General features: G+C 48.1%; 1 protein-coding gene across 2 annotated transcripts in view; it reads left to right on the plus strand.

Annotated features, from left to right (window-relative positions):
• Nucleotides 1–25556, plus strand: part of SGCA (sarcoglycan alpha) — a 108003-nt gene that overhangs the window by 61641 nt on the left and 20806 nt on the right. For both annotated transcript variants that reach the window (XM_069237826.1, XM_069237827.1), the window contains exon 7: nucleotides 24980–25191. In XM_069237826.1, coding sequence (XP_069093927.1) covers nucleotides 24980–25191 — 212 coding nt within the window. The remainder of the gene's footprint in view (nucleotides 1–24979; nucleotides 25192–25556) is intronic.

Below are 25556 nucleotides of genomic sequence, written 5' to 3' on the forward strand. Positions count from 1 at the left end.
CTTTAGGTGGTCCCATTCACCAAAGTTGTAATGTGGCAGAGGGACCACCAGGAGTGTGGTGGTCCCACTTCCACCGCGGGTGTGGCAGTCTGAAGACCGCCACACTCATAATGAGGCCCTTAGTCTAAGCCCTGGGGCTGAAAACCAGAGACCACTAGGTTTTCATGCCTGCGAGATATTCTGGAAGGTGGCTGGTTGAGGTATGTCTTTCAGTACCAGTTAGAAAAGTTCAGTATTTGATGATTGAAGAACTCAAGGGTGAAGGTTTTAAGTGCCTGCAAGTGACCTTCTTTGACAGAGTTGCTTGATAAAAGTCCACAGGTGATGGCGGAGAAGGGGGAGAGAAACAGGCTTGTAACTTTGAACTCCCTGAGTTTCTTGGGGCTAAGTGTCCCTAGGTCACATATGGAATGTTCCTACAAATGGAAAGATAGTCTTCCCTTCATTAGCAAACATCAATGGCATCACATTGGTAGTGCTTGAATACTGTTGAAATCCTGTTAAATTAGGGCTTCTGCTTCAGCTTCAATACAGTGTTTCTTTTCTGTTATTCTTGTGCTTTGTGTGTATTCACTCTACTCACTTGCACACAGATTGACATGCCCTGCTGTGAAGTTATTTAATCCTTGAAGTCTTAGCAAAACCAGGACCTCCCTTTGCAGTGGCAAGAGTTGGTAGTATGATCACAGAATGAATCTCGGAAATGAAATACAGCTTGGTATCATTAAGGACAACAACATCTTCTATCATTTTTGACCAAGTTGGGGCTTGGCCCAATTAATGGGGATACATAGTGTGGTGCTGCGGTCAGTCTCTATAGCATAAAATATATCCATAATATATATAGTGATGTTACATCGCTTCCCAGAGACTTACTCTAGCTCGAGTTGGATATGGATATCATCAGCGTACACCAGGAACAAAAGGTGGTTGGGATCTATGAGCTGGGTAAGATGGTGAGTAACTAAAAGTGCAATAAGAATCCATGAGGTATCCCACATGAGAGTGTTTTCCAGCTGATGTGTTGATCCTACTTGTAGAGTAAGCACCCAATCAAGTCCAGTGTTGTGCCTGTCACTACTATCCACTCCTGCAGATGTTTGAATAGAACCTGGTCATTTACGAAGCCATAAACAGTAACTAGTTCAAGAAGGGTAAGGGTGGTGATTGAGCCATCATCCATGGTAATCAGAAGGTCCTTATTGCTACTTGGCTATCAAAGGTCTGAATCCAAGTGTCAATCATGGGATAGTTTGCTGACTTCCATATACATAGGTCTGCTTTGAAATATTCTGTTACATTCTGTTCCATTATTTTTCATAGGCACAGCAAATTCGAAATTGACCTGTCTCTGAAAGAGAGCTTGGGATCTGTGGAGGACTTCTGCAGCAAAGAGACATTTATGAGGCTGATGGAAGTTTGAAGCTTAGAAATGAAATGTTTGAGGCTTGATTAGGTCAATCAGATTGAAAGCACAAGCCTTGGTCCTGAGAGTAGGGAGAGCTGAAGGCAGAAAACTGAAGATTATGCATTCTCCACAATTACCTCCTGTACCTTATTGAGTTTTTTCTAAAAGAAAAAAAAAATAGGCGGTTATTAGACAACTAGCATCATGCCATTGGTGCATTTTCCAGGCTCTTGCACTCAGGGTTGTTTGAATATTGTGTAGAATTCAGGTGTTGGGTTCGATACTTTGTTTAAACACTGCACCGTCTATCTCTCTTTTGCTTGTACATGGCTTTATGGTAGTCTCTTGTGAATTTTGCATTTTAGAATATTTATCAATGATACTGAATTATTATATATTTTGTAAATATTAAAATATTTGAATTAAAACACAAATGAAACATTAACATTTAATAAAATTGAATATAATAAAGTAAAATAATGTTTTTAAGTTTTAAAAATATAATCTTATAATTTTTGTAAAAACATGTAATCAAAACGAAAATATTTTCAGTTGAAATTATAATGTGATTGTAAAAATACATTTGAAATCATTTTTCGTTTAAAGATTTGTTTTATATTTTTTTAATTTTATGATTGTTAATTTTGAAGTGTGATTTTATTTTTTTATTTTCTGGTTTAAAGTTTAGGAATGGTAGTAAATATTTTACATAATACATTCATTATTAACACTGATAAAATATTCTTTCATACGTTAATGTCAAGTTATGAGTATATGTCTGTAGTTTTGGTTAGTGTCCTTTTAAGTAAATTTTATTTTATTTTATAGATGAAAATGTATGTGTGAGCATGGAGTATTGATTGTGTATATAAAGTTTTAGGCGGTCATTCTGACCTTGGCGGACGGCGGAGGCCGTCCGCCAAGGTACCGCCGACAAATGACCGCACCGCGGTCAAAAGACCGCGGCGGCCATTTACACATTTCCGCTGGGCCGGCGGGCGCTCTCCAAAAGAGCGCCCGCCGGCCCAGCGGAAATGCCCCTGCAACGAGGATGCCGGCTCAGAATTGAGCCGGCGGAGTTGCAGGGGTGCGACAGGTGCAGTTGCACCCGTCGCGTATTTCAGTGTCTGCTTTGCAGACACTGAAATACTTTGTGGCCATTGGCATGGGCACTGCAGGGGCCCCCAGGGGCCCCGCGGCACCCCCTACCGCCATCCTGTTCCTGGCGGGAGACCCGCCAGGAACAGGATGGCGGTAGTGGGTGTTAGAATCCCCATGGCGGGAAAAGAGCGCCCGCCGGCCCAGCGGAAATGCCCCTGCAACGAGGATGCCGGCTCAGAATTGAGCCGGCGGAGTTGCAGGGGTGCGACGGGTGCAGTTGCACCCGTCGCGTATTTCAGTGTCTGCTTTGCAGACACTGAAATACTTTGTGGCCATTGGCATGGGCACTGCAGGGGCCCCCAGGGGCCCCGCGGCACCCCCTACCGCCATCCTGTTCCTGGCGGGAGACCCGCCAGGAACAGGATGGCGGTAGTGGGTGTTAGAATCCCCATGGCGGCGGAGCGCGCTCCGCCGCCATGGAGGATTCTCCCAAGCAGCGGAAAGTCGGCGGGAGACCGCCGACTTTCCGTTTCTGACCGCGGCGGAACCGCCGCGGTCAGAATGCTCGAGGGAGCACCGCCAGCCTGTTGGCGGTGCTCCCGTGGTCGGTGACCCTGGCAGTCACCGGCCGCCAGGGTCAGAATGACCCCCTTAGTGTGTACCACCTTACACAAAAGGTTTTACATTGTGGTGGAAATAGTAAATTTCACACTTAGGTTCCAAAGTCTTCCCCAAATTGGCTTAGATTGAAGTGGGAATAGTAAATGTCACCCCTTCAATGTACAACACCTTCCGCAGATTGGTTTATATTGGAGTAGGAATAGTATATGTCACACTTTTAGGGGGTCATTACGACTTTGACGGGCGGCGGAGGCCGCCCGCCAAAGTCCCGCCGGCAGAATACCGCTACGCGGTCAGAAGACCGCCGCGGTAATTCTGAGTTTCCCGCTGGGCTGGCGGGCGACCGCCAGAAGGCCGCCCGCCAGCCCAGCGGGAAACCCCCTTCCATGAGGATGCCGGCTCCAAATGGAGCCGGCAGAGTGGAAGGGGTGCGACGGGTGCAGTTGCACCCATCGCGATTTTCAGTGTCTGCATGGCAGACACTGAAAATCATGGTGGGGCCCTGTTACGGGGGCCCCTGCAGTGCCCATGCCATTGGCATGGGCACTGCAGGGGCCCCCAGGGACCCCACGACACCCCTTACCGCCATCCTGTTCCTGGCGGCCAAAACCGCCAGGAACAGGATGGCGGTAAGGGGGTCGGAATCCCCATGGCGGCGCAGCAAGCTGCGCCGCCATGGAGGATTCCCCAGGGCAGCGGGAAACCGGCGGTACACCGCCGGTTTCCTGTTTCTGACCGCGGCTGTACTGCCGCGGTCAGAATGCCCATGGGAGCACCGCCAGCCTGTTGGCGGTGCTCCCGCGGTCGTTGGCCCTGGCGGATTTTACCGCCAGGGTCAGAATGACCCCCTTAGTGTCTTACACCTTCTCCCAATTGGTTTAGCTTGTAGTGGGAATAGTAAAAGTTACTCTTTTAATGTGCAACACCTTCCCAAAAATTGTTTAGATTTGAGTGGGATTAATAAATGTCACCCCTTTAGTGTCTAACACCTCCTTCAATTTGATATGGATTGGAGGGGGAATGGTAAATGGTGTCCAACACCTTCCCCAGTCTGGTTTAGATTAGAGTGGGAATAGTGAATGTCACTCCTTCAGTGTCCAACACCTTCCCCAAATTTCTTTACATTGGAGTGGGAATAGTAAATATCACCCTTTAGGGCCCATCACCGTCCACTTTTTTGAAAATCTTTTTCCCGCTTTTGGTGGATTATTTTTGATTACATGGATACAGAGGAAGAATTACTGCTATAGAACAGTAAGAGCCTGATTACGACCTTGGTGGATGGGATTACTCCGTCACATACGTGACAGACATCCCTTCTGCCGTATTACAAGTTCCATTATATCCTATGGAACTTGTAATACGGCGGACAGGATAACCGTCACACTTGTGAAGGAGTAATCCCCTCCGCCAAGGTTGTAATCAGGTCCTAAGTCAATTATTTTATTTGTTTGCGGTAGGAAATGTTATATTTTATTGCTTGTGTAAATATTATGTGAATGTTATTTGGAAATGTGTGGTTTATGTGTTGTATTCATTTTCCGTGAGAGATTGAGTTTGTCCTTTGAGCTTTTTGGTTGGCGAGGTTTACATTTTTCATGTAAATAATGTATATATTGTTTTATTATCTCAGTCTTATTTAACATTGGAGTTTTATTTAATATTTAGACTGAGGTATTTATATAAAAAATATTTTTGATGTTAGTTTAGATTTTGTGCCGGTTTTTGAGACTTTTGTAGCTTACTATCTATTTTATTAATATGAATTTTGCTATTATTTCTAAGTAACTACTCCTTTGTTGTTTGTGAAGAGTCTGACTTTAAATTGTAGTTTGTTGTACATTCTTTTGATTTGTTTGCTGAGTTTAGGTGCAATTTGGGTTACAGATCGCTCCATCCGCAGTTGTTGGTAGCTTTGCCTTTTTTGTAATGCTTCTATAATTTTAATGGGGTGTAGGTTGGGTTCTGCCTAGTGTGGATTGGATGGCATTGTGCCATCCTTGCATTGTGTTCTTTGTTTTTGGCTTTGTGTGCCAAGGTGCTGTCACAGACATTCCACCATGGTATTTGAAATTTGGGTTGGCGTCTGTATCTGGGGTGATGCAGTTGCCTACCCAAGTTTCTTTGAAATAATCCATTAGGGGGATTAGTTTGTCTTTGTTTTGTTGGTAGACAAGGATCCATATTAGCAAATTGTAGTGGTTAGCTACCTCTGTAGAATGGATATAGGTTCTGCTATCATTTATTTTTATTTCAAAGGCAAATTAGCTGTCTGTACTTAGGGCCTCATTACGAGTCTGGCAGTCCGAAACACGGGCTGCCAGACCCTTGGAGAAAAGACCGCTGCAAGGCTGGGGGACTACTCCTCTGCCCCATTACAAGGTTTTCACAGGGCTGACTGGCGGAAATCGGAGGTTTCCACCAGTCAGCACAGTGTAACTGTGCACTGCCCCTGCACTGCCAATAACATTGTTGTGGGAAGTGTAGGGGCCCCCCAGTGGCCCCTACCACTGGCTTTCCGCCAGTCTTTCCATTCTGGGGACACTGCCATGAGAGGCTGGTGGAAAGTGAAGTCATGATCAGCACGGCGGTGTCGCTTTAAGTACCACTGTGGCTGAGCACGAATTTGTCCAGCGCCTACCCATTGTGATCTATGATCCTAGCTGTGGCAGTGGTCCCCTGACGGTCAGACCGCCAAGGTCATAATATGGCATGCTGCGGTCTCACTGAAACCATGGGTTTAGTGGTCCTTAGATCGCCAAACTCATAAAGAGGCCCCTAGTGCAGACTGCTGGGGGTGTCTTCATATGCTTTCAATAAAATGGTAGTAATAGTCTTGTATGGCTGTGTGGGGGTAAAAATGTTTAATGGTTTGAATCATGGCTTGTTTAAAGTCTATGATTATTTTTTGTGGATAGTAGTTATTTGTTTTATGTTTAATGTGGTTTAGAATTCATAGTAAGTGCTGCTTTGTTTGTTTGGTAGTAGGGCATATAAAAGGGATATTTGCGTTTTGATATTCACCAGGTTTGGTGTATATCTGAGTGAATGCTTTGGACCCATTTTGAAGGTTCCATCCATTATCCAGGCTTGACAGTGGCTTACCTTTAGTAAGTTATCTGCTAAAGTGAATATTAGAATTTGATTATCATTGATTAAGTTGTCACATAAAAGGAAAGGTTACTCACTGAGGGCCTGATTATGAATGTGGCTGTTGGACAGTCACAGTTGTGGTGGTCTGACCGCCACATTACGAGGTTGGCGGGCAGCCCCCGCTGACTTACCACTGTCTCCACTGTGATCCTCGATCCTGAAGGGCTGACGGTGGCGGAGGTCGGAATCAGCCAGGGCGGTGCTGAAGTCAGTGCCACCCTGTTGATTACGACCTGGTTCTGCAGTATCCTTTTCATGGCGGTTTCATTGCCATAAAAAGGCTGGTGGAGAACAGGTGCAAGGGGCCGCAGGGGGGCCCCTACACTGCCCATGTCCTTGGCATGGGCAATGCAGGAGTCTCCTTGCCCAGCACCCTCCCAATGCTCACTGTCTGCACATGCTCACTGTCTGCTGTGCAGACAGTGAGCTTTGCAAGGGTGCATGTATAGCACGTAGGCGGCAGCATTGATGCCGGCTCAACTACAAGCTGTTGACAATGCTGCCGACACTTTCATGCTTGGTTTCCACCTGTCAGCCAAGCGGGAAAGTCGTAATGGGCCCGGCATGTAAGTAGTTAGTAAGGCGGCAGCCTCCCCGCCTGAAGTTTGGCAGACTAGTTATCCTGTCTGCTGAACTAGTAATCAGGCCCTATATGTTTATTATAAATACTGGTTTAATCTGTATGTGAAATTAGACCCATATGCGCTAGGGAAGTGCAATAGAGGACTCAATCCATGGGCGGCTCCTCTGTTAGGGCGGAGGAGCATCGCCCCCCCACCAGCAGCCGCATCTGCAAAACCTTTACCAGAAAACAATAATAAACTGAGTTGATTATTGTTTTCTGGTAAAGGGGTGGGGTCACAGAGGTGACAAGCAGTGAAGGGAGTGCACAGCACTCCCACTCACTGCGCATGTATGTTTGGCCGGCCAAACACACATGCGCTGTAGGCTCTCTCCAGCCCAGCAACACAGTTGCCGGGCGGGACAGAGCATGCACAGACTCCCAGTCTGCCTGGGAGTGCCCTGAGCAGCATCAGGATTGGCCGCAGGGCAGGTTGGGAGCCTGTGGCTGCAGCCTGCGACAGAGGATAGGAGCAGCGCGGCGGCGATTGAAGGTAAGTGGTTGTGTAAAAAAAAAAATTCATTAATGTTTATACCCCCCGCCCCGCCCCTTCCTTGCCCTGCGAGCCGCTACTGGCTGAATCATTATTGTGGTTTCACTTTTCACTGAGATGTTCACTGAAAACAATGGCAGATTACGTAGGAGTATTCATATAAAATGTGTCTGAAAAATGAAGCAAAGTCTGTTAAGCACACAATGTGGGGTAAATTGTGTTAAGGAGGAAAATTAAGGCAACAGAATGTGCGCAATGGGTTTCCTCTGTAGTTTTGCTCTGAACAGGGTCGGACTGACCTATAGGGCAAGCAGGCATTACCCGATGGGCTGGTCTGACAGAACTGTGTGTGGGTACGTTTTTGGCTATTTGTAGGCCTGTTTTATGGTCTGTTGGGTCAGTTTTTACTATTGATTTCCTCGACACTAAAACAAACATCGCCTGCATAAAGCTCAAATCCATGCAGTCTTCCATGCCTTGCAAAACACTAAGGGCTTCATTACGAGGCTGGCGGTCTTAAGACCACCAGCCCTGTGGTGGCAATCAGGACCACCGCTGCTGTGCCGGTCTGACTGCCACATTAAGACCCTGGTGATCAGACCACTAGGGTTCTGCCGTCTCTGCTCGGATCGGTGATCCCAATGGGTTGACAGCAGGTGGAGATCGTAATCCACCAAGGCAGCGCTGCATGCAGTGCTTCCCTGCGGATTGCAACCTCATTCTCCACCAGCCTTCTCATGGCAGTTTCACATCCATGAAAAGGCTGGCGGAGAACAGGTGCAGGGGGCCACAGGTGGGCACCTGCACTGCCCATGTACTTTGCATTGGCAGTGCAAGGGTCCCCCTGCCCAGCACCATAGCAGTGTCCACTGTCTGCAGATGACATCATTGCTGCCGGCTCGATTACGTGACGGAGACAATGCTGCTGCCTGTTTCCCGCTGTGCGGTGAAGAAAACCAAAAGAAAACTACGGGGTATATTTATAGGCCCCTAGCGCCAACTTGCGTCACATTAACGTCATTTATTTTTACGTTAATGTGGCCCAACGAGGCCAAAGTCCCTGTGCTGTATTTACACGGTGGCGCAATGTATGCATTGCATCACCCTGTAACCCTTTGCGCTACATTATACCTGCGCCAAATCTATGGGATTTCCTTGTACTATTTATTACGGCACTTTTAAGAGCAGGCATTAAAAGGGGGCTTCCATTCTTTAGAATGGGACCCTATGTACTCTGCATGAGTAGCGCCAACATTTTGGCACTACTCCTGCAGAGTACATCAATATCAAATCAAATCAAATCATTAGCATTTATAAAGCGTGCTACTCACCCGTGCGGGTCTCAAGGCGCTAGGGACAAAGAGGGTGGTTATCGCTGCTCGAACAGCAAGGTCTTTAGGAGTCTCCGGAAAGCGGAGTGGTCCTGGGTGGTCCTGAGGCTGGTGGGGAGGGAGTTCCAGGTCTTGGCCGCCAGGAAGGAGAAAGATCTCCCACCCGCCGTGGAGCGTCGGATGCGAGGGACGGCAGCGAGTGCGAGGCCAGAGGAGCGGAGGGGGCGGGTGGGGACGTAGAAGTTGAGGCGTCTGTTGAGGTATTCCGGTCCCTTGTCGTGTAGGGCTTTGTGTGCGTGGGTGAGAAGTCGGAAGGTGATCCTTTTGCTGACTGGGAGCCAATGCAGGTGTCTCAGGTGTGCAGAGAGGTGGCTGCTGCGGGGTACGTCGAGGATGAGGCGGGCCGAGGCGTTTTGAATGCGTTGCAGGCGGTTTTGGAGTTTGGCTGTGGTCCCGGCGTACAGGGTGTTGCCGTAGTCCAGGCGGCTCGTGACGAGGGCGTGGGTCACGGTTTTTCTGGTGTCGGCGGGGATCCAGCGGAAGATCTTGCGAAGCATGCGGAGGGTGAGGAAGCAGGCGGAGGACACGGCGTTGACTTGTTTGGTCATGGTGAGAAGAGGGTCCAAGATGAAGCCGAGGTTGCGGGCGTGGTCAGTGGGGATCGGTGCGGTGCCGAGGGCCGTGGGCCACCAGGAGTCATCCCAGGCGGACGGGGTATTGCCGAGGATGAGGACTTCCGTTTTTTCAGAGTTCAGCTTTAGGGGGCTAAGCCTCATCCAATCTGCGACGTCCTTCATGCCCTCTTATAGATTGGTCTTGGCGCTGGTGGGGTCCTTGGTGAGGGAGAGTATGAGTTGGGTGTCATCGGCGTAGGAGGTGATGATGATGTCGTGCTTGCGTACGATGTTGGCGAGGGGGCTCATGTAGATATTGAAGAGTGTCGGGCTGAGTGATGAGCCTTGAGGTACGCCGCAGATGATCTCAGTGGGTTCTGAGCGAAACGGAGGGAGGTAGACTCTTTGGGAGCGGTTTGCGAGGAAGGAGGCGATCCAGTCCAGGGCCTGGTCTTGGATCCCAGTGGAGCGGAGGCGGGTGATTAGGGTGCGGTGACAGACGGTGTCAAAGGCAGCCGAGAGGTCGAGAAGAATGAGGGCGACTGTTTCACCGTTGTCCATCAGGGTTCTGATGTCGTCTGTGACTGAGATGAGGGCGGTTTCAGTGCTGTGGTTGGTTCGGAATTCGGTTTGTGAGGGGTCGAGCAGGTTGTTGTCTTCCAGGAAGGTGGTCAGCTGTTTGTTGACAGTCTTCTCTATTACTTTGGCTGGGAAAGGCAGAAGGGAGATGGGGCGGAAGTTTTTCAGGTCGCTCGGGTCAGCCGTAAGTTTCTTTAGTAGGGCGTTGACTTCGGCGTGTTTCCAGCATTCGGGGAAGGTAGCAGAAGAAAAAGAAGAGTTGATGACGGTCGGGGCGATGATGTCGTCGGCTTTGTTAAAGATGAAGTGCGGGCAGGGGTCCGAAGGGGCGCCGGAGTGGATAGAGTTCATGATGGATTTGGTTTCTTCCGTGCTGATGTGGGTCCAGTTGTTGAGGGTGATGGTCGGGGATGTGGGTTCGGTGGTGTTTGGTTGGGTCTGGTGTCCGAAGCTGTCGTGGAGGTCGCTGATCTTGCGATGGAAGAAAGTGGCGAGGGATTCGCATAGATCCTGTGAGGGCGTAACGGCGTTGGCGCTGGGGTTGGAGAACTCCTTGACGATGCTGAAGAGTTCTCTGCTGTTGTGGCTGTTTTTGTCCAGTCTGTCGGTGAAAAAATTCCTTTTGGCAGCGCGGATCAGGTGGTGGTGTTCGCGGGTAGCGTTCTTGAGGGCAGTCATGTTGTCAGCGGTGTGGTCCTTGCGCCAGGCTTTCTCAAGTGCGCGACAAGTTTTCTTTGATTCTTTGAGGGTGTCAGAGAACCAGAGAGGTTTCTTGGTGTTGTTCTGTCGCTGCGTGCGTTTGAGGGGAGCAAGGTTGTCTGCGCAGTTGGAGATCCAGTTTGTGAGGTTGAGGGCTGCGTCGTTGGGATCGGTGGTGAGGGTGGGTTGGTTGGCGGCGAGTGCGGAGAAGAGTTGCTCTTCAGGGATCTTGTTCCATTGTCGACGAGGGATGGGTTGAGTGCGGAGGTGGCGGGTCTCGCGTCGGAATGTGAAGTGGACGCAGCTGTGGTCGGTCCAATGAAGGGCAGAGGCGTGGCTGAAGAAGACGTGTTTGCTGGCGGAGAAGATAGGGTCGAGTGTGTGTCCGGCGATGTGGGTGGCAGTGTTCACCAGTTGTTTGAGGCCGAGGTTGGCGAGGTTGTCGAGCAGGGTGGTGGTGTTGGGGTCGTTGTTTTGTTCCAGATGGAAGTTGAGGTCGCCTAGGAGGATGTAGTCCGGTGAGGCGAGGGCGTGCGGGGAGATGAAGTCGGCGATGGCGTCGCTGAAAGGGGCGCGAGGTCCGGGAGGACGGTAGACGAGGGATCCTCTGAGGGTGGTCCTCGGGTCGGTGCGAATCTGAAAATGCAGGTGTTCAGCGGCGAGAGGGGTGTCTTCGGTGGAGGTGGTGACGCTGATGGAGTCTTTGAAGACGATGGCGATACCTCCTCCTACTTGGTTGGTGTGGTCTTTCCTGGAGATCTTGTAGCCTTCGGGGATGGCAGTGGCGATGTCTGGAGCAGAGGAGGCGTTCATCCAGGTCTCCGTGATGAAGGCGACGTCCGGTGCTGTGGAGTCTAGGAGGTCCCAGAGTTCAACGGCGTGTTTGTGAACGGAGCGAGCGTTGACTAGGATGCACTTGAGGTGGTTGATGGCGCGTGGGCTTGTGGTCGTGGTAGTTGCGTGGTGGAAGATGCGTTTGCAGGAGTTGCAGGCGAAGGGTCCATGGGTGCGTTTGGGGTGAGCTTGGAAGCAGGTGTTGGAGCGTCCTGGGTTGAGGGCATGGAGGGTGGTGGGGTCGTAGCGGATCAGCGGGGCTTGGGAGAGCTGGGGACCAGGGGTCGTGGCACTGGGCGCGGGCCAGGCGCGGGCCAGGCGCGGACGGGCGCAGACGGGCTTGCCTCTGGCGCGCCTCTGGCGCGCCAGCGGCACAGTCGCGCAGCAGCCGCCATATGAGGTAGGAGAGGGGGGAGGGGTCAGCTGGGGGCGAATGGGAGCTGGGGGGCGGGGGCGTGCAGGAGGTCGCGGCGGGAAAGCGCGAGGGAGGGGGGGGACAGGTAGAGTGAGAAGAGCTGGGGGAGGGGGGTTTAAGGGTGGAGGGGGGTGAGTGTTAGGAGGTTTAGGAGATTAGGGAGAAAGATAGGTGTAGGGTTGTGAAGATAGGGGAGGGGGGGTTGTAGAGGTGGGTGAGGGTGAGAGGTAGAGTGAGAGGATAGGAAGATAGGTAATAGAGGGGGTGGCGGGAGGGGGGGAGAGATAGAGAAATAGGTAGAGAGAAAAGGTAGATAGAGAAATCGATAGATAGGGAAATAGATAGAGAGATAGGAAGATAGGAGGAGGTGGAGAGTGAGGGAGTTGGATAGTGGGATAGAGAGATGGAGAGATAGGTAGATAGGAGGAGTGAGGGAGGTAGAAAGTGAACGGGTTAGATAGGGGAGATAGAGGGGGGGATGCGAGTGGGGGAGGGGGATGAGGCAGGAGCAGGAGGGCAGGCGCGGGGAGAAGAGGACGGAGGAGGCAGAAGAGCCGAAGGCAGAAGACAAGAAGACAAGAAGAACAGAAGAAAAGAAGAACAGAAGAACAGAAGACCGGAAGGAATGAAGACCGGAAGAGCAGAAGACCGGAAGAACAGAAGAAACACAGAAGAACACAGAAGAACAGAGAAGAATACAGAAGAACACAGAGGAAGACAGAAGAACAGAGAGGAAGACAGAAGAACAGAGAAGAATACAGAAGAACACAGAGGAAGACAGAAGAGCACAGAGGAAGACAGAAGAACACAGAGGAAGACAGAAGAGCCCAGAGGAAGACAGAAGAGCCCAGAGGAAGACAGAAGAGCACAGAGGAAGACAGAAGAGCACAGAGGAAGACAGAAGAACACAGAGGAAGACAGAAGAACACAGAGGAGGACAGAAGAAGACAGAGGAACACAGAAGAACACAGAGGAACACGGAGGAAGATACAAAAAACGAAGAAACAGAGGGCAGAAGACCACAGCAGAAGATGAGGAAGAAGAGAAGAGGAGAGAAGACGGGGAGAAGAGGAGTACAGAAGAAGAATACAGACGAGGAGCGAGGAGGAAGAACAGAGAAGAAGAAAAGAGGAAAAGAAGCAGGAGCAGGAGAGAGGGTGAGTAGCGCGGGGCAGAGCGAGGGGCTGGGAGGTGGGGGGTACTTACTGTGGGGTGGGTCTCAGGAACTCAGGAACCTGGAGGAGCTGCAGCGGCAGGGGGAGCGACCTACCCTTGGGTCAAGGGTCGCTACCACTGTCGCGCAGCGGCCGCCATATGAGGTGGGGGGGGAGGGGTCAGCTGGGGGCGAATGGGAGCTGGGGGGCGGGGGCGTGCAGGAGGTCGCGGCGGGAAAGCGCGAGGGAGGGGGGGGGACAGGTAGAGTGAGAAGAGCTGGGGGAGGGGGGTTTAAGGGTGGAGGGGGGTGAGTGTTAGGAGGTTTAGGAGATTAGGGAGAAAGATAGGTGTAGGGTTGTGAAGATAGGGGAGGGGGGGTTGTAGAGGTGGGTGAGGGTGAGAGGTAGAGTGAGAGGATAGGAAGATAGGTAATAGAGGGGGTGGCGGGAGGGGGGGAGAGATAGAGAAATAGGTAGAGAGAAAAGGTAGATAGAGAAATCAATAGATAGGGAAATAGATAGAGAGATAGGAAGATAGGAGGAGGTGGAGAGTGAGGGAGTTGGATAGTGGGATAGAGAGATGGAGAGATAGGTAGATAGGAAGAGTGAGGGAGGTAGAAAGTGAACGGGTTAGATAGGGGAGATAGAGGGGGGGATGCGAGTGGGGGAGGGGGATGAGGCAGGAGCAGGAGGGCAGGCGCGGGGAGAAAAGGACGGAGGAGGCAGAAGAGCCGAAGGCAGAAGACAAGAAGACAAGAACAGAAGAAAAGAAGAACAGAAGAACAGAAGACCGGAAGGACTGAAGACCGGAAGAGCAGAAGACCGGAAGAACAGAAGAAACACAGAAGAACACAGAAGAACAGAGAAGAATACAGAAGAACAGAGAGGAAGACAGAAGAACAGAGAGGAAGACAGAAGAACAGAGAAGAATACAGAAGAACACAGAGGAAGACAGAAGAGCACAGAGGAAGACAGAAGAGCACAGGGGAAGACAGAAGAACACAGAGGAAGACAGAAGAGCCCAGAGGAAGGCAGAAGAGCACAGGGGAAGACAGAAGAACACAGAGGAAGACAGAAGAGCACAGAGGAAGGCAGAAGAACACAGAGGAAGACAGAAGAACACAGAGGAGGACAGAAGAAGACAGAGGAACACAGACGAACACAGAGGAACACGGAGGAAGATACAAAAAACGAAGAAACAGAGGGTAGAAGACCACAGCAGAAGATGAGGAAGAAGAGAAGAGGAGAGAAGACGGGGAGAAGAGGCGTACAGAAGAAGAATACAGACGAGGAGCGAGGAGGAAGAACAGAGAAGAAGAAAAGAGGAAAAGAAGCAGGAGAGAGGGTGAGTAGCGCGGGGCAGAGCGAGGGGCTGGGAGGTGGGTGGTACTTACTGTGGGGTGGGTCTCAGGAACTCAGGAACCTGGAGGAGCTGCAGCGGCAGGGGGAGCGACCTACCCTTGGGTCAAGGGTCGCTACCACTGTCCTGCAGCGGCCGCCATATGAGGTAGATGGGGGGGGGAGGGGTCAGCTGGGGGCGAATGGGAGCTGGGGGGCGGGGGCGTGCAGGAGGTCGCGGCGGGAAAGCGCGAGGGAGGGGGGGGGGACAGGTAGAGTGAGAAGAGCTGGGGGAGGGGGGTTTAAGGGTGGAGGGGGGTGAGTGTTAGGAGGTTTAGGAGATTAGGGAGAAAGATAGGTGTAGGGTTGTGAAGATAGGGGAGGGGGGTTGTAGAGGTGGGTGAGGGTGAGAGGTAGAGTGAGAGGATGGGAAGATAGGTAATAGAGGGGGTGGTGGGAGGGGGGGAGGGATAGAGAAATAGGTAGAGAGAAAAGGTAGATAGAGAAATCGATAGATAGGGAAATAGATAGAGAGATAGGAAGATAGGAGGAGGTGGAGAGTGAGGGAGTTGGATAGTGGGATAGAGAGATGGAGAGATAGGTAGATAGGAGGAGTGAGGGAGGTAGAAAGTGAACAGGTTAGATAGGGGAGATAGGGGGGGGTGCGAGTGGGGGAGGGGGATGAGGCAGGAGCAGGAGGGCAGGCGCGGGGAGAAGAGGACGGAGGAGGCAGAAGAGCCGAAGGCAGAAGACAAGAAGACAAGAAGAACAGAAGAAAAGAAGAACAGAAGAACAGAAGACCGGAAGGACTGAAGACCGGAAGAGCAGAAGACCGGAAGAACAGAAGAAACACAGAAGAACAGAGAAGAATACAGAAAAACACAGAGGAAGACAGAAGAACAGAGAGGAAGACAGAAGAACAGAGAAGAATACAGAAGAACACAGAGGAAGACAGAAGAGCACAGAGGAAGACAGAAGGGCACAGGGGAAGACAGAAGGGCACAGGGGAAGACAGAAGAGCCCAGAGGAAGACAGAAGAGCACAGGGGAAGACAGAAGAGCACAGAGGAAGACAGAAGAGCACAGAGGAAGACAGAAGAACACAGAGGAAGACAGAAGAACACAGAGGAGGACAGAAGAAGACAGAGGAACACAGAAGAACACAGAGGAACACGGAGGAAGATACAAAAAACGAAGAAACAGAGGGCAGAAGACCACAGCAGAAGATGAGGAAGAAGAGAAGAGGAGAGAAGACGGGGAGAAGAGGAGTACAGAAGAAGAATACAGACGAGGAGCGAGGAGGAAGAACAGAGAAGAAGAAAAGAGGAAAAGAAGCAGGAGCAGGAGAGAGGGTGAGTAGCGCGGGGCAGAGCGAGGGGCTGGGAGGTGGGGGGTACTTACTGTGGGGTGGGTCTCAGGAACTCAGGAACCTGGAGGAGCTGCAGCGGCAGGGGGAGCGACCTACCCGTGGCTCATTAAAAATGACTCTATTGCCCCCTACCCTGCCACCTGGTGCACCATATTTTAAATACGGCACACACATGGTGGCAGTAAGGGGGTGCTAAGGGGCGCAGGGAAAGTGGCACTGAACTCCATGCAGCGCCACTTTCTATAAATCTGCCCTTTCATCTTTTAGTTTAGATTTGGTTCTCTTTAAATATGACGGAAACCCATTGTGCTGTTGTGCAGAATTGGGCAAAAAACAGACCACATGTTCGGTCAAGTACAAATGAGGGTGAAGGACTTTTTTGTGGACAATATGGTTAAATAATGTACCCACGGAGAGAAAGGAACTTCAAAATTTAGCATTTTTTCAAGTTTATTTCGGAATGGAAAAACTGCTGTTTGCCATGATTAGGAAATTTTGTAGGGCCAGATGTACTACGAATGGATTTGGTAAAAGTGGTCACAAATTGCACACTGACTCTTACCAAATCCATTCTGTTTTTCCAAACTGACCTGATTTTTAGTGGGTCGCAACTCAACCTAGCTCATGAATATTAATTAGGTAGATCACACTATGAATTGCAGCCATCACAGGGATGATAATCTGCTCAGATCTGCAGACTATCATGTCTGATTACTTGTAACTAAAGCTGTCAATTTTATAAAATGCTTCCCATTTTCCTTAAAGGAAACAGGAAACAGTAAGGAAAACAGGATGCATTTAAAAACAATGAAAAGTTAAAGTAACATTTTTTTAAGAATATCCTGTGGTGCCACTCCCTAGTCGTAAAAAAATTGCCAACCTTCACACAGGGGAAGGGTCCCATAGCAACCCCTCCTTATTTGCGAATAGGTTACTGTTACCTGTGTGCAGTCAGTAATATATTAATGTTTTATGACCAGATTTCAGTTACAAACATTAATACACTCCATTCTGAATCTCTGCTTGAGATGGATGCCCCATTCCAAACACCAAAGTGGCATGTGCTTTCAAACACAAATTGCAATTTGGTAATGTGTTACAAAATCACAATTTGCAATTGATACATACCAAAATGCCTTTTTGTGCTCACAAACAGTCCAATTTTGTGAATCAGAACCTTTCTAAATACACAAATCCTGCAATCTTTGGAAAGCAATTCAATATCAATACTACAGTGAAAGAAGAAAAAGTGTGGACGATTTCTAGATCCACGGTGGGGTTTAAAGTAATGGGGTCTCAGATTTTTCAAAACATGTGAACGGCAACAGGGGTGCTGGAAGTAAGGGTGTGGGAGGTGCTGCAGCACCCCTAAAATTACGTTGCAGGGTTTCAGAAGGAGACTCAGAAAGAAAGAGGCCTTTACATTTTGTGTTTATCTTGTTTCACTTGTTGGGCATCCAAAGACACAGGTCAAATGTCAGACAATGTCTTCTGACAAACTGCTTTAAGGGAAATTTGTAATGTGACCAGAGTGACAGTCTTGCTGGAGTACAGAAAGCATGAAAGGAAAGGCTGTAGGATGTCAGCTGTTTTATAACACACAACAACATTTAAATAGTTGTAAATGAAATACATTGATATTTCAAACTAACATCAGAAGCAAAAAAAAAAAAAATGAGGCACAGTTTTTCATCATTCCGACGTATGATGGAAACAAAGATTTCACACAAGTGATAAACATACACTGAAACCAGTATCCACACTTTTTTTTGACAGCCAATTTTATTGATTTCAAACTAGTTTACAAACATTTGAGCTGAGACATCCCCAACCAGCCACACTCATCGTGGCGTTTTGCACAGTAGTGCAGATGGTAACATTTATAAATTAACCTGCAGACCATAGTGGTCCAACCGTTTCCCCAAACTCGTTTATGTTTGTGGGAACAGCATGCCTCATATATGGGTTTCTCTTGTGCCGCGCATCAGTCCATCCCTTGTCTCCATTCAGCCACCATTGGTGCGATAGCCAATTTCCATTTCCGGGTGATATCTCCTTTCGCCACCATTTTAGCCATCCCACTGAGGTATCTTCCTCCTCTGGTATTACCAAGATCACCCAGAACCCCCAGCAGAGCCTATCTCGGTGACAGTGTGAGTGTGTACCCCAGGACCTGAAGAGGGAGTGAGTGCATTATTTGTTTCCAGTATTTACAGCTTAGTGGACACAACCACATCACGTGGAAGAAATCTGGATCAGGGCAGCAGAAACAAATGGGGGTCTGTAGCTTCCCTGTCTGCCACAGTTTCAAGGGAGTGATGTATGTGCAGTGAAGGTAGTTCAGTTGAACAAGTCATACGTGAGAGGACTCATCTATCTCATGGGGGGGCCATGCGGGCTAATCACCAATCTACGCCCTCTAGGGGGGCCAACCCAGGCCGACATCCACACTTCATTGTTTGCAAGCCATATACATGAACAGTCTAGTAGCATGTTTGATGCATATTTAGTGCCCATTTTAAAAAGCCATTTCAATGGAAAATGTGTTCTTTGTAAATGGTGTTACTGTACCACACCATGCTTGACTTATGTATTTGAGAATCTGTGCTTCAAAATGCACCACTGGGCACATACTACTTGCCTTACACTCCCTGCTGAATGGGGATTGCTCCTTTGCTACACTTGTTTTTGTGTAACACTTGGGACCATTTTTACAAGGCCTATAGTGCAGGGCATGGCAGAATTGAACCGGCAGAAATGAACCGTAACTACAAGATAAGGTGCATTTCTGTCCTCTCCTTCTGCGCTGGTGCACAAATTGCTGCCATGCACCAATGCAGCCATCCTTGCACCATGATGCAAGGGCACCTACCTTGTGGGGTGATCGTTTTTGTGCAGGAAGGGACACTTTCAAACAATCAATGGAGGCGATTTCCTACTTCTATGTGTGCTGCAGAATGCAGCACACATAGAAAGAGGAAAAAACGGGGAGAAATAAAAACATTTCTCCATTTTGCGTCACTCTTACGCCACCCCAGGGGTGGCGTAGGCATTTGACGCATTCCCAGGTTTACAAACACACACCGCAATTCCCATGGAAATGCCTCCCTGACGCAAAGTAAAGCAACGCAGTGACTTACACTGCATTGCCTTACTCCAGACTTACAAGGCCCTGTAAAGCCAAGGAAAGTGGCTTTGCGTGGCCTTGTAGATATGGCCCTGCAGCCTGCGCCACTGGTGCATCACATAAAGTGACGCACCAGCAGCTCAGGCCGCTTGTAAATATGGGCTGTTAGAGGGAAATCTGTTAATAAAATAAAACAAATCATTTTGACACAATAATAAAGGTTTAATCGATTTTCAGCTGGGAACAACAGGCAGTCTCACATAGAGGCCATGACTGAAGTTCAAAGTTCTGGTTCAAACACCAGTAGCATTTATACTGTAAAAACCACAAAAAATTGTGGTCAAGAGTTCAGCATTTACGTAAGCAACTACAAGCAGTACAGATAAGATAATGAGGTGCCTCTGGAAAGAAGCACTTGCACTTGGTGGCCTCATGGGTGGGCAAGTTACACTGACGTCATTCACCATATCTATCTTTCTGCACAACAAGAGATTATGGGGGTCATTCTGACAAAAGACCGCCGCAGGTATTCTGAGTTTCACGCTGGGCGGGCGGGCGACCGCCAGAAGGCCGCCCGCCCACCCAGCGGGAAACCCCCTTCCATGAGGATGCCGGCTCCGAATGGAGCCGGCGGAGTGGAAGGGGTGCGACGGGTGCAGTTGCACCCGTCGCGATTTTCAGTGTCTGCCACGCAGACACTGAAAATCTATGTGGGGCCCTGTTAGGCAATGGCATGGGCACTGCAGGGGCAGCCAGGGGCCCCACGACACCCGTTCCCGCCAGCCAGGTTCGCCAGAACCAGGCTGGCGGGAAGGGGGTCGGAATCCCCATGGCGGCGCTGCAAGCAGCGCCGCCATGGAGGATTCCCTTGGGCAGGGGTAAACCGGCGGGAAACCGCCGGTTGCCCTTTTCTGACCGCGGCTTTACCGCCGCGGTCAGAATTGCCCATGTAGCACCGCCAGCCTGTTGACGGTGCTACCCCCGGGGTCAGAATGAGGCCCTATATGTTGCGTGCTGCTAATGGTAGCCCTGCCTTGCAAATACTTATCTGACCTTTACGCAGTTCCGTTTAACACGATATGAATGACTTGTGGTTCTTAGGACCCCTGTGCTAAGGAAGGATACACCCTTCTGTTCCACCCTGTTCATGCTAAGTGAACATTTTGAAAGCAACAGTTGGTGCAGCTTTAAAGAAAAACTCTCATTCTAATGTGGCTTGGGCCTCTTGTGTGTTTCAGCACAGCTAACTTAACAATGCAGCATGTGTATAAGTTTCCTAAATAATAAGTGTTTGTTTGTCCTAAATATGACCTGCCTTTTCTATTGATCCCACAGTCTGTCTTTTTTAACATGTCATGTATTAAGCCTTTCACTACTTACATTTGTGTACAACTATCTAGCCTAAAATGTTTGTATTGGGATTTGGGAACTTATGTTTGTTTCTATGTGATGTATTCCTATTCTTCCTACATCAGGGCCTTGGTTTTTTTTATCACCTTTAGCAATAAAGTAACATCACATTGATCATAGCACCTACCACTCTGAACATTTTCCCAGCACCAGTGAGGTCTGATGATTCTGTCTTGTAGACTTAGGAGAGTGCTAGCTAGTTTGTTTTCATAGTGTATTTTAGACGGGAGTAGTGTGTGAGCAAAAGGGCAGTGGCGGCTGGCTTGTATTTATGGCGGGGGCTGGGAAGACCACAATAATAATAAAAAAGAAAAAAAAGAAAAGGCACTTATCTGATGGCGACGTGTCTTCCTCTCCTCACGGCGTCCTCTTCTCGTCATGGCTCCAACACATCCACAGGGACCTGGAAACAGCACTAACAAATCCTGATGCTGCTTTCATGCTGGAAACCAGCATGAAAGCAGCATCAGAATTGGTGGAAGCGGCCTCTCAGTGCTCACAAGAGGGCTGGAGGCCTGTGCTTTAGGTCAGCTGGGTTAGCTAAGTTTAAAGTGCGTATGTCAGGCTGACAGGCCAAAGGGACATGAGCACATTAAACTATAGTGCACAGCTCCCTGCTACTCAATTCAGGAAAGGGTGCTGAAAAATAAAATGGTAATAAACAAACTTTGTTACCATTTTATTTTTCAGTTTTGTGGGCATTTTTCGCGGCATTGTTTTAGTGGGCAACGCTCCTCCGCTCTCGTGGAGGGGCCGCCCCTGCGGGACAAGTAACGGAGGGATAGTACTTGAGCAGGAGGAGCAAGTACCAAGGACTCCCCATGAACAGACGAGAAAGGGAGCTGAGAGGGCAATGTATGTTCAGAGGGTGGAGCACGGGCGGCGTGTGTGTGTGTGTGTGTGTGTGTGTGTGTGGAGCTGGAAATAAAATTTACGGCATTGACCAATCTTAAAATTGACCAATTTCATACATTTCACAAATGGATACGCTCCATTACCTACCGTGCAGTTCTTCCCAATTTATATTGAAAATTGGGTCACGTGATTTACGACCCACTATTATTTTGTGAAGATGGCTCTCATATAAACAGTACATTAGAACAAAGTGTTGTGACATATCTGGTTTGTACTGAGTATATACATGAGGTAGCCAACATATAATAGGGGAGAGCCTGGCGCTTTTTTTGTATAGTTTACCAAGGTTTTAAAGTCTATCCTGAGTATTCTCGTTCATTGCGGTTTGTGTATGACATTCGTTCCATCTGCTGGAAATCCAACATTCACCAGTAGAGGACAGCAGATACCGTATTATTCATTAGGTTTCGTTAAGCAAGGAAAGGACAAAAGTCAATGGGCAGCAGTGTGGGAAAAGAAACACTCATCCCGCTGGAATGAAGGTTTTAGACAGAGACCCTCAATCGTGGGTGCAGCTATCAAACGTGCAGCAGGTGCAGTGAAAACAGAGTCCATGAGGTTAAACGCCTACTCTACGCCAATCATAGTGTGTTTTAACAACCAAACCGAGGGATGGAGGCCGATATTTAGGTCTGCATTTGTGAGCATATTATTTGCAGAACGTACTGATACCAATTCTTTAAAAATCCTTATAATATACATAGAGCGGGCTCGGGCTGCAACCAGAAATGCATCACTCTCTCACCTCATGGTAGTGACTATTTGGCGTCTCATTCCGACTTCCAGAAAGTGCTTTCATTGGAATGAATGAGAGACTATTTTACATCTGAAAATTACACTTAATTATTACTTTATTAGTCTCATTAAATTCTTTATCTCCTATGTGCATCCTGTGCGGATTTATTTTGCTACAATGTTTATCCTCACTGGGAAAACCAAGATGGTAGGTTTTAATGCAAAGGCACATTAAAGTCAGATCTATTGGCTTTGGCAGTTCTTCTTCCTACTTGCCTTAGGACCAATAGCAACCATGCTATGCTGGTGCTCCAAAAAAGTAGGATTTCTCTGTTTTATCTCTGATTTATTTAAAGTGCACATGGTCAGATTTATGACTAGCAGAATAATATAGGTCTGTGAATGAAAAGTGCAGGACTAGATTTGTACCCCGATGGTATGTCTGATGGTATGGAGTGGAAATGGAAATGGAAGACTGGCATGGCGATTTACTCACTATTGTAGGGTAAATTCCTGATATACAGTAAAGTCCTGAAAATGCCCATCATTGGCGCATAACCCATATATCCTTGCCATTGATGTTGTACAGGGCTCGGCTGCATTCAGTTAGGTTTGCGCTAAAAAAATACCACACCTACATACCTATGGCACACTTCAAGAGTCATGAGATTTGCAAAGTAGTGGGCAAAAGTTGACTATGCATGACCAAATTTGTATAAAGGGGTTTAAAAACCTGTGCTGGACCTCCGTATACAAATTAAAACACAGCTAATCACATTCACAAGCACATAATGTAGATGTTCACCCCAGCTGCCACTCTGCATAAGCTGGCATATTGGCATAGAAAGTTTCCCAAAGCCAAAACCCCAACTCCTCATGTGCTCAATGCTTAGGTCTCCCTTCACTACAGAGCACCAAACCGCATAAAAATGTTCTTTTCTGCAGGACGAGTCCAGGATGTAGAAAAAGTACATTAATTAGGATCTCAGAGGATGGAGTACACAACATCCACAATAGCTCCCGTTTATGTTTTTTCCACCTCTTGACAAGCTGATAATTGAAGGAACTTGACTTAACCAAGTGAAAAACTGTTGAAATGCATGTAACTGAGAGGTCCTAACATAAACAGTCAAGAGCCCTGAGAAACCAATTACATGCCAATGAGGAAGAATAAATCCTTTCATTATTTGTGACTTAGGGCCATATGTACTAACACTTTTTCCCATAGACACACAATGGGTAAAAACCTTTGCTACATCTGGCCCTTAGAAGCCTCAGCAAGGGCCTTGCTGAAGGGTTTTCTTCCTTAAAGCAAGAGCTAGCTTCAGTCTAGTGGTGACCCACAATAAGATGAAGTTAGGTTCCAGAGCTTTTCCTTCTTGGGGTAAGGGTTGGTTGCTTTACAAGGATTTCCCTTCTTGACACAAAAGTGGTCAGTATCCCAGGAGCCTCATCCATGAGGCAAATCCAATCGGGCACCAGAGCTCTCCATTCTTTCGGTGAGTGTTGCTTGAGCTGTGAGTGTCTTCTTACTTGAGCTGAGAGCTAATTGGTTTCCAAAGATTTCCTTCTTAACATAGAGTTGGGTACATTCTGTTCATGTGGTAGCACTAGATGTGAGATGACAGCAAACTGAGCATCAGAAGTTTCCTTTTTTGAAGTGGTGGCTGGCTGAGCCCCTGAGGTACCTATCATCAAGCAGAGAAATGGTTTCATATTATCAACAGCCATCGATGTGGATGGAGTTGGTTTAGTTCCTTCCTCTCTGTTATAGGAGCTGATTGTGTTCGGGGACTCCCCTTCTTGAGGTGAGAGGTGATTAATTTCCAGTAGTATTCCCCATTGGTATGATAACGTATTGTGTTCTATGGACCTCTATCCTTGAGGTGATTTATTGAGTTCTAAGGATTTTTCTCATTTAGTTTAGACGGTGGTCTTATAGCTGTCTCTCTCATTGAGTTGCATGCTTGTTGAGTTTCAGGTAATTCCCTACTTCAGGTGAGAGCTGGTTAGGTTTCTGATGACTTCTTTCCTGGAGTAAATGCTGTCTGACTTTCAGTTGTCTCTACCTTAGTTTAATTAGTTGAGTTTCAGGGCTCTCCCTCCTTTTGTTGAGATGGTCAGGTTTTCAGTGGCCTCTTTCTTTGACTTGAGAGCTACATGAGTTCTAAGTATCTCCCTTGTTCAGATCTACGGTTGAGTTATAGCTTTCACCCTTCTTTATGTGAGATTGTGGTGAGTCCAAAGGTTCTTTTCCCTTCGGATGAGAATTTTAGTTTTAGGGCTATTCATTCTAGAGGTGAGATTGTGTCAGTACCTGAAATGTTTGTTGTTGGTCGAGACAATTAGTTGACTTTTAAGAGTTTCCATACATGTTGCGTTCCATACGTCTCCGATACTCCTGGAAGAACACTTATAGTTCCAAGATTCTTCCTTCTTTAAATAATTGCTCATTGAGTTTGAGAGATATAATTTCTTGAAGTGAGCGGGCTAAATTCCAAAAGTACTCCTCCTTGGGTTTAGATATGGCTGTGTGACAAAGTTTGTCTTTCTTGAGGTGAGATGTGGTATAGTTCTAGGGGCCTTTTCTTTCAGATGAGATATGGTTGTGTTCTAGGGTCTCCGTCCTCGAGATGAATAGTGTGTGAGCCTCAGGAAACTCTCTCCTTGTTTGGACTTCTAAGGTGCTCCTTCAAGTAAGTAGTTTATTGACCCGGAGCTGCTGAAGTTCACAAGAGCTTCCTCCTTAAGGTGATACTTGGTTGAATTTCATTAATCTTTTTCCTTGGAGTGAAGTTGGGTCAGTACCAGGAATCGTGAGGTCAGGGTTGACAGAGGAACAAGAATTTCACTTCTTGGGGGAAGAGCTTGCCTAGTTTTATAGGTACAGCAGTATGAAACTGATTGGTGAACCAACGTTCAAGAAGTAACAAATAATGTAACACGCCTCATGAGGTGAAAATCTGGTCTATTTTCTGTGTTTTCCCTCTTGAAATGTGAGCTAGCTATTGAGGGGTCCTCTTCTTTTTAAAACCTTTAACTTCTTCTTCTGATTTTTTCAGGATAATTTGACAGGCATCCTGCCTGTAGAGACACCGCTTACTCCAGGAGATGGGGTGATGGAGGCTGGCAGCGAGTTCAACCCACCCATAGAATCTCCGAAAGAGAGAGATTTCCTCACAGATTACCTGATAACACTTCTAGTTCCGCTTCTGCTGGCTCTCCTCCTCGCCCTCATCCTGTCCTACATTATGTGCTGCCGCAGAGAGGGCGTGTAAGTAAAAGGTTCATTGATGCAAGAGGGAGCACACCTCACGCTGATGAGAAAACAAGGTCTTGGTGGGTGGAATTCTCACTTTCTGTCTTATTGTATTTTTGGGGAAATGGGAAGGTAAATTGCTGTGAACATCCTACTTCTAACTGATTTCTAGAATGCAATTAGAAGTTTTTGGATAATTAAGCTCGTTTATTGTGTTACAAGACATTTGTAGCTTTTAGGGATAACATCTTCATCCGTCTCACAGGTTAATAAGCCCAGGACATTGTTCCCTATCTAACAGTGACAGAGGACTTGTAGAAATAGGAAGTTGCCTCAGCAAAAACTATTCTCTGCCAGAGCAAATGGAATGTAGTTTATTT

This window comes from Pleurodeles waltl, chromosome 6 (genome assembly GCF_031143425.1).
Source record: "Pleurodeles waltl isolate 20211129_DDA chromosome 6, aPleWal1.hap1.20221129, whole genome shotgun sequence".
Classification (NCBI taxonomy): domain Eukaryota; kingdom Metazoa; phylum Chordata; class Amphibia; order Caudata; family Salamandridae; genus Pleurodeles; species Pleurodeles waltl.